This window comes from Mesitornis unicolor, unplaced genomic scaffold (assembly GCF_000695765.1).
Source record: "Mesitornis unicolor isolate BGI_N332 unplaced genomic scaffold, ASM69576v1 scaffold4654, whole genome shotgun sequence".
Lineage (NCBI taxonomy): Eukaryota > Metazoa > Chordata > Aves > Mesitornithiformes > Mesitornithidae > Mesitornis > Mesitornis unicolor.
In genome coordinates, this window is record NW_010177884.1 from 2,441 (window position 1) to 10,229 (window position 7,789).

Here is a 7,789-nt window from a genome sequence, read left to right on the forward strand (position 1 = left end):
TACCCCAAAACCGGCTCCACCAACCCCTTCTCAGCCATGGCACGGGCAGCCAATGGGGAGGAGAGGCAGGCAGGCACACCACAGTGGTGTCTCTGAAGACAAAAGCTTGGCCAAGCATGGCACACGCCATCTGAAGCGCAAATACGCTGCTTGCTTTCACACGAGCTTCCTCACAGCAGCCCCTTCCTGCTCAGCTTGAACGAAGCGTGAGCACAGTGACTGACTCGGGGTGTGCAGGGCAAACAGGCGGCACAGCAAACACACAAAGAGCCTTCCACCTTCCAGGCACTTCACCAGGTCCCTTCTGCCTCTGCTCTTCCTTACCTGGCAGCGAAGGAGAAAGATTGAGAGCTCAGACCCCCCCTGATTCATGAGTGTAAGGGTACAAGAGGCCCCAAGACCAACTCTTCTACAGGAACAATGTAGGAAAGGAAGAAATCCACAATTATCCTTGCAGAGCCATTTCCCAGAGGGACAACCAACCCTACTTTACACTCTCTGAACTCACCCTGCAAGGAAACACTGCCCTGTGCTGGATCTGATTAGATCCACTTTATGCAGTTATTTGCTCCTAAGTGCAGCTCAGGACACTGTTCCCTTTCCTGTGGGAGCTGAAGGGTGTTTATAGGAAGTAACATGGCCCCATGCAGCTGGGTACCTGGTCCTTCTGCATTTCAGAGACATGTTCTCTGCTCTTTTCTCTCCCAAACTCACCTCCTCTGTTTCTCTGCAGGCACTGCCTATGTGCTGTCATGTTACTTCAGCAACTGGGCCCAGTACAGGCCTGGTGTGGGGAAATTCATGCCTGACAACATCGACCCGTGCCTGTGCACTCACCTGCTCTACGCCTTTGCTGGGATGAGCAACAATAAGATCACGACTTACGAGTGGAACGACGAGACCCTTTACCAATCCTTCAATGGCCTGAAGAACCAGTACGTACCGAGAGCAAGGGGCATCGCCTGTGCTCCCTCCGGTCCTACCCAACATCTGTTCTCTGCAGAATGGCAGCACAATCCGTGGTTGAGGGATGCCAAGGAGAAGAGGCAGAGAGTGACAGGGAGGAAAAGGGAGGACAGGGAAGCACAGGCTGCCACCACTGATCCTCAGAGGATGGTGACAGTGACTCAGGGCGCTGTTGAGTTGCTCTTTGGGTTTCACACCAAGGGCGCTGTTAGAAATTGCCAAGACTAAAGCAATACTCCCTGCACCTTCCTTTCCAGGAACAAAAATCTGAAGACTCTGCTCTCCATCGGAGGATGGAATTTCGGGACAGATAAGTAAGTGCAAACTATCTCCTTCCTGTAACAGCAGCTGAAAATGGAGCGAGAGGGGGGAAGAGGCACCAAACAAAACCCCAACTCTGTCCTGCTCTGCTTCCCCAGGTTCTCCACAATGGTTTCCACTCCCCAGAACCGCCAGACCTTCATCAAGTCCGTCATCAAGTTCCTGCGCCAGTATCAGTTTGATGGGCTGGACATCGACTGGGAATACCCTGGCTCCAGGGGCAGCCCAGCCCGGGACAAGGAGCTCTTTACCGTCCTGCTCAAGGTAGGTTCTGGTCAAGGCCTCTGCACTGCACAGCACGATCCAGAGCCCTGGAGAGATGGAAGGTGTCAGCCCAGAGAGTCTGTGGTGATTTCTGTTTCTTGGCATCCCTCAGGAAATGCTGGCAGCTTTTGAGCAGGAAGCCAAACAGGTCAACAAGCCCCGTCTCCTGATCACCGCAGCCGTTTCCGCAGGACTTTCCACCATTCAGAGCGCCTACCAGATTCCTGAGGTTGGAAAGTGAGTAGCAACCCCTCAGGTATTGTTTCTGTGACTTCCATGGTCTTCCTTAGGTGGTTAAGTCAAGCTCTGCAGAAACAAACCTCATTACATGTGGGGCCCATATACTTGTGCAAAAGGCAAGAATGGTACAAGAGTGGTGCTTGTTTGGTGGGAGAGGGGCACCTCAGGAAGGGAAGTGTAACAACAGACTGCATCCACCTACTGAAACACATTGGGGAACATCTCCTGGTTCCCAGAACAGCAGTGCAATCCCACTCTGCCTCGCCCTTCTCTCTGGAGGAGAGAATTTTCTCCAGCGTTTACAAGGACAGCTCAAAAAAAGGCAAATTGGCAGAAAGTGGGGACACGGCTGGGGATTTGGTGGGGTAAACGATCAGGTCTGGGTGATCCATCAGGCCAGGAGACAGAGGTGGGCAATGTCTGCACAGGTACTTGGACTACATCCACGTGATGACTTACGACTTCCACGGCTCCTGGGACAGTAGCACTGGGGAGAACAGCCCCCTGTACAAAGGCCCAACCGACACCGGGGACAACATCTACTTCAATGTTGTAAGTTCATTTTCCAAGACCGTGTCACAGATGACAGCGACAAGAAGCTTAGAAGCTCATCCTCTTGCCTACAAATCCTGGCACGGACTTGAACAGTACCATTTTCCCATAGGATTATGCTATGAATTACTGGAAGAGCAATGGTGCCCCAGCTGAGAAACTCGTTGTTGGATTCCCAGCGTATGGAAATACCTTCAGGCTGCAAAACCCATCTGACCACGGTCTCGGGGCACCGGTGTCAGGACCTGGTGCAGCTGGACCTTACACACAGGAGGCTGGGACACTGGCTTACTATGAGGTATGTGTGTTCTAATCACATTGACTTTTCAAATCATTTTAAAGAAGGGAGCCGTGGAGCTTTCTGAATAGCGACCTCAGACACAAAACTGCCCATTGAATTGCAGAAGAAAAGCGATTTAAAATAGTAGAAAGAATCTACACATGAAAACAAATGTCTTAGTAATGACCTGAAGGCACTGCACAGTTTAGCAGCGAGGGTTTGATACAGATGAACAGGCATTTCTGTAACATAAAGATGATTCCTCCAGAACAATAAGAGAAATTACTGATATTATTTTTAGTATCCATAGAGCAAGGAGGAAGAAGGGGATGCTATACTTGATCCTTTCCCAGTACAATCTAATGTGTCCAAGTAAGCCTTGGAACTTCTTAAGCTCATTTCACAAAAGCTAAGAAAAAGTTACTTATTCTCAGGGACCAGACAAATGCCACAAAACAAGAGAATAAAGTCAGGGTAATGGCAGAGCCTGGACTTTTCCTTTTTTTATATGATACTCAATAAAATTTCACCTCTTGGTCCTTCTCCCCAGATCTGCAGCCTCTTGAGCTCAGGAGGGACCGAGGTTTGGGATGCCCCCCAGGACGTGCCCTATGCTTACAAAGGCAACGAGTGGGTTGGCTATGACAACATCAAGAGCTACAACATCAAGGTATGGTGGGATGCGTGGCTGTGCTGATACAACAGGAGGCTTTCTGCTATCAGGTCCCTGGACTAATTGGGATTTCTCCTCTGGCCCTCCACAGGTTGACTGGCTGAAGAAGAACAATTTTGGAGGTGCTATGGTTTGGGCCATTGACTTGGATGACTTCACTGGCACTTTCTGCAAGGAAGGCAAATATCCCCTGATCACCACCCTGAAGAACGGCCTTGGTCTGCAGAACAGCGGTGAGTAACCGGAGCAGTGTTCGCTTCTTGAAGGGGACTCCCTGGCTCACTGCTGATGCAGGGCTCCAGAGACCCTACCCACAACAAGGGATTGCCTAGAAAGATCCCTTCACTCTACACACCCTGGGATACAGGAGAGAGAGTAACTTGGACCTGGGTCCAGAAGTTTCAAACCCCTGGTGTGAACCGGGCCAGGCTTTCATAGCTGAGCCCAGCACTAAAGGGCCGACGGAAGGATGGGAGGGCAGAGAGACTGTCAACACAACACTAACTCCTTTCCCGCTTCTCTTTCAGACTGCGTGCCTCCCGCTCATCCTAATCCTCCAGTCACCCCAACTGCCTCTTCCACAGGAGGAAGTGATAGTGGGAGCGGGGACTCAGGTAGCAATCCAGGGGACTCTGGTGACTCTGGTGACTCTGGTGACAGTGACTTCTGTTCTGGCAAGTCCAACGGCATCTACGCAGACCCCACCAACAAGAGCAACTTCTACAGCTGCGTCAATGGCCAAACCTACATGGAGAGCTGCCAGTCCGGTCTCGTCTTTGACAGCAGCTGCTCCTGCTGCAACTGGCCATGAAGATACCAATCCTATCACATCAGACCCCTCCAATCAAATTCCTTGAAATAATAATGAGTAAATAAAGTGTACTGAAAAAGCAACAATGCTCACTGTTTTAACTCATCTCCCTCTTAATATTTTGATACTCCCTGATTCTCTCACGGCACTCACACTTGTGCTCAGAGAAGGCTCTGTTTGCACAAGCTGGACATTCTGGTATAGCCATCTAACCTTGTTTTTCCAGGGGTTTTGCACTGCCCTACCTTGACAGCCAGGCACAGGGAAAACATCAGAGAGCAAACAAGGGGCAGATCGGGCTGTGCCACAAGAGAGATCACAGAGAAGGCTCCAGACAGCACAATCTATAGGCTGCCTCCTCAAAGACTTCTCCTTTGTTGACTTACAGTGTGCAAACAGCAGCTCCTGGGAACAGGAGCCAGCGCAGCGCAATCCACAGGACCGTTATTAATCCCCCTCTTCTCCCCACGCCCTTCAGGTGCTGCCATTCCAACGTTCCCTGCAGCACCCCCTGTTCCGTGCCTATAGCAACTGGAGTACACACAGAGCCGGAAGGCTGCCTGGAGGGCAGCATGGCAGCGCAGTGGAAGCCGAGATCGAGATTGAGAGGTGAGCCATGCACCCGGGGCTGTGGGCACGAGGGCTTTCCTTCTCCTGCAGCTCTCTGGTACCACCAGGCTTCACCAGCAATCTTCCCCACAACCAAGCTGCCAGGCTAGTCTTAGCTCAGGCTGGGGGAAAAGAAGCCTTTGCGGCAGGAGGGAATTTGTGCCTTCCAAGGGGCACTGATATCCAGGGTCGGGGGAAATTCCCATGTGGGAGATGAGGGGATGGTTGGCCTCAGGCAAAGAGCAGCAGATAAGAAGGAAGGAAAGCAGCAGCAAGTGGTCATCTCCGCTGCTGGCATTTCTCTCTCCTGCTCTCGCAGATGTGCAGAATCAGATCGCATTTGGGTCACGCCAAGAGCGGAAAATGTTCCCCCTGCACCAGGCCCCTGACAGGCTGGGAATCCAGCTGATAACCATCAGGGGACACCCTTCGCTCGGGCCAGGCTGTTACCTCAGTCAGGAGGTGAGTTGTTCCGTTTTCGTGCTCAGAGCTTTTCCTTCACCAGAGACACAGCACAGGAGCAATAGGACATGGCCCGGCCACACATGGAGGCCCCCACACCTGCCCTGCAAAGCCGGTGTACAAAGTCTGCACATAAACCTAGAAAAAGAAATTCCCCTTCCCTTCCAAACGTACCAGACATCAAAGCTCCAGCTGCCCTAGCACACTACATTAGTGAGAAATTAGAGGAATTAACAGGATTAACATTGTACTTCTGCCCTTCCCCTGATGCAAATGATGTCTTTAAAATGTCAGTAAGAGGCTTCTACTTTTGAATCGCAGAGAAGCAGCCACAGGTTCTCTTTGGAAAACAAACCACTGAGCAAGAAAGGCTACGTGATAGGAGCCAGAACAGCCCAGCGTTTCATACCGGAGCCACAGGTAAGAAAAGCACATTTCAAAGCAGCAGAGCTGCAGCTTTGCAGGAATCTGCAGGCTGTTCCCACCACGGACTCACATTTGCTGGGGCTGCCTCCAACTCCGTGTACACAGTAGCTATAGCTCCCCTTACACATAGCCATGGGAGGTGTTGAGCTGACGACTGATCGTATTAGCTGTGGCAACATCAACATATGCATTTGTACATACACAGTCCTTTGTATCACATACACACACTGAAAATGTTCATACCGAGGGAGAATCAGGGAGGGAGCTCAGCTGCACCACCTGAACAAACACGCTATGGTTTCTAGCCCAACATCCCTACAACAACAGTATATCAGGAGAGACAACACAAGCCACGCTGGGTAAGGAGCAGGGACTGCATCATTGACTTATTCTGCTTTTTTTATGCTATCTGAGTAGCCATGCATTCAACAGGTCTGCAATGCCCAGCTGGCTGCTGATCAGAGTGGGCAGCGATGGTTTGCAGAGCAAAACCTCCCGCGCTGAAAGTTTCTCTCTTGCAGACTGTGACTCCCAGCCCAACAACGTACCAGTCATTCTGGACGAAAGAGAGGAAATGTCAGCCTGCATATGCTCCGTTTTCCATGAAGGCACCACGATTTCCAGATAAGCCTTCAAGCAAAGAATTATTCCCTGGGTAATGTCATTCATTTTCTTACACTTTCAGTAATAAGCAGGAGTGCTATCAGAGAGAAATACTAAGACACAAGTGGGGGATAGTTAACTAAGTTCCCAGTAATGTTTTGTATCTTCAACAAGCTCCCCTTGCTTTAGTCTTTAACTTAGCACGATAGCTAGAGTACCACAACATGCATTTCTCCCATGGCTCGAGGTAGGGCTGGTGAATTCCAGTGTTACAAACACACACCAGCTCCAGAAACGAGATATTTTGTGCCTCTTTTCTTTAGACCTGGAACTTACGAAGCAGACAAGCAATTACACAGAAAAGTCACTTGGCCGATGAAATTTGGGTCTCCAGACTGGTCTTTAGTGCCCACGCCAGCAAGGAAGATGCTAAAAATGGAGGTACAGAAGGTAAGGACAGGGATGAGGGGATGTTATTCCTGGTTTAATGCTTCTGACAAAGGAAATTGGATGATTACTTCAAGCATTTGTGCTATCTTTTGTAATCTTTCCTCCCCGGCCTGCTGGGTAAGTGGCTGTACTTGCTTGGGGCACAAGATACAAAGTGATTCTCTATCAGCAAATGCTGCTTTACGGAAATGGTTACAAAACAAACCTCTACTAAGAAATTTGCTCTGGAAGTTTCCATCCGCAAAGTGAGAGAACCAGAGCACAGACTTCCCCGTGTAGCTCTACTGAAAAGAAAACCTTTCTGATTTAAACACGGGTTAAGGTTCTCAGCACCATCTGCTTTTCTGAAGCAACTGTCATTGCTAATATCTAACAGACAGTAGTTGTCTTTTAGCTGACTATGGACAAGGAATTTATGAAACACCGGGGTCGAGTGGCCTACCTGAGTTTATACTTCAGCCAAGAAGACCAGGCTGCCGCCGCACGTCCTCCCCCTTCAGCCAAGAAGCTTGGGTCTCGCCTCTGCTTCTCACCTCACCCACTTCTGGAGATGTTCATCTGCACTCCCCCAAATAAAACCATTTAAAAAAGAGGGATTTCTTGCCACTTCTTGTGCTTATCATGGTTAGGTGGGTGCTGCTGGGTCCCACGCACAGCACCCCTGGGCCCTGCTTCCTGCAACCCCTTGGCCCAGGCGGGGCTGGTGGCCATTTTCTCTGGGTTGCCATGGCAACCCCTCACTGAGCTGCGCTTCCCTCACCACAGGGGGCTTCTCCCCCCAACATCCACCCCCAAAATCCAGCCCTCGCTGGCACCAGAGGGAAGACAAATTAACACAGCTAGAGGGTGGCTTGGCTGCTGCCCCACACCACCTTTGCCTCAGCGCTGGGGGCAAAAATCCACCATTTCCCTCTTAGCCGCCATGGGTCTTCACCGGCTTCCTCAGCACCATCCCATCTCCAACAGACGCTCCAGGCTGGGCCCAGGGGTTCACCCACAGCCTGAGGAGAGCTGAGAAACACAGGGGTATACATGGCACAGCCGCCGGTGCTGCGTTGCCCTCAAGTATGCTCAGAGTAAAATGGTTTTGTGCATAGCCAGCAACTACATTAAAGTAGCAAACATCCTAGGG

The 7,789-nt window shown here is 50.7% G+C and overlaps 2 protein-coding genes across 2 annotated transcripts in view; both read left to right on the forward strand.

Moving 5' to 3' along the window:
* Positions 1-4,107, forward strand: part of LOC104538894 (acidic mammalian chitinase-like) — a 4,594-nt gene extending 487 nt beyond the window's left edge. The window contains exons 3-11 of the mRNA XM_010182252.1: positions 725-935; positions 1,224-1,280; positions 1,386-1,551; positions 1,664-1,788; positions 2,220-2,343; positions 2,456-2,641; positions 3,174-3,293; positions 3,388-3,529; positions 3,824-4,107. Coding sequence (XP_010180554.1) covers positions 725-935; positions 1,224-1,280; positions 1,386-1,551; positions 1,664-1,788; positions 2,220-2,343; positions 2,456-2,641; positions 3,174-3,293; positions 3,388-3,529; positions 3,824-4,107 — 1,415 coding nt within the window. The remainder of the gene's footprint in view (positions 1-724; positions 936-1,223; positions 1,281-1,385; positions 1,552-1,663; positions 1,789-2,219; positions 2,344-2,455; positions 2,642-3,173; positions 3,294-3,387; positions 3,530-3,823) is intronic.
* Positions 4,108-4,679: 572 nt separating this feature from the next.
* PIFO (primary cilia formation) lies at positions 4,680-7,243 on the forward strand. Its single transcript, XM_010182254.1, has 6 exons — positions 4,680-4,716; positions 5,036-5,178; positions 5,500-5,598; positions 6,126-6,259; positions 6,531-6,657; positions 7,052-7,243. The coding sequence occupies exons 1-6, from the start codon at positions 4,680-4,682 to the stop codon at positions 7,241-7,243; spliced, it is 732 nt and encodes a 243-aa protein (XP_010180556.1).
* Positions 7,244-7,789: the final 546 nt, after the last annotated feature.